This window comes from Propithecus coquereli, unplaced genomic scaffold, assembly GCF_000956105.1.
Source record: "Propithecus coquereli isolate 6110/MARCELLA unplaced genomic scaffold, Pcoq_1.0 Scaffold164, whole genome shotgun sequence".
Taxonomy (NCBI): Eukaryota; Metazoa; Chordata; class Mammalia; order Primates; family Indriidae; genus Propithecus; species Propithecus coquereli.
The window spans coordinates 2,909,030-2,909,632 of NW_012140969.1; the positions used below are offsets into that span (position 1 = coordinate 2,909,030).

At 43.8% G+C, this 603-nt stretch overlaps 1 protein-coding gene across 1 annotated transcript in view; it reads right to left on the bottom strand.

Annotated features, from left to right (window-relative positions):
- Positions 1–140: 140 nt before the first annotated feature.
- LOC105807789 (ankyrin repeat domain-containing protein 7-like) overlaps positions 141–603 on the bottom strand; it is a 6,602-nt gene continuing 6,139 nt past the window's right edge. The window contains exon 3 of the mRNA XM_012641249.1: positions 141–260. Within this exon, the coding sequence (XP_012496703.1) occupies positions 141–260 (120 nt within the window). The remainder of the gene's footprint in view (positions 261–603) is intronic.

A 603-nucleotide genomic window follows, 5' to 3' on the forward strand; every position in this document is an offset into this window, starting at 1 on the left:
GGGTCTCACTCTTGCTCAGGCTGGTCTCGAACTCCTGAGCTCAAATGATCCGCCCACATCGGCCTCCCAGAGTGCTAGGATTACATGTGTGAGCCACCACGCCTGGCCAACTGTACCTTTTTAAAAAAAAAAACAAAAAACTAACTACTGTACCTTTGCAGGCCATCCACTACATTCACATTGGCTCTTTCTTTTATTAAAAATTCGGCCACTTCCATTTTCCTTTCTCTCAGAGCCACCAAAAGTGGCGTCTGTTGATCCTATAATACAGCAAAAACAATTAGTAATTGACAAAATTCAGTATTTCTCAATTGAAGCGAAAACCGTATATAAGATCCTAAGAATGTGCATATAACACAGACAGTGAATAAAAGCAGCCCCTTCCTTTTCAACCCTCTGTGCTTTCCCACGTGCTACTCCTTCCCTTGGAAACACGCCTCCTCTGCCTGACCACGTTCACTCCGGTCATCTCCAAAGCTCACTTCAGACCTTTACCCTGCCAAGAATCTTTGCTTCTGTCACAGCATCGATCATGGTATAGTGTAACGATTTTACTGTTTCTCATCTAAAAAGAGTTTCTTGTGGGCAGGGGCAGGATCTATT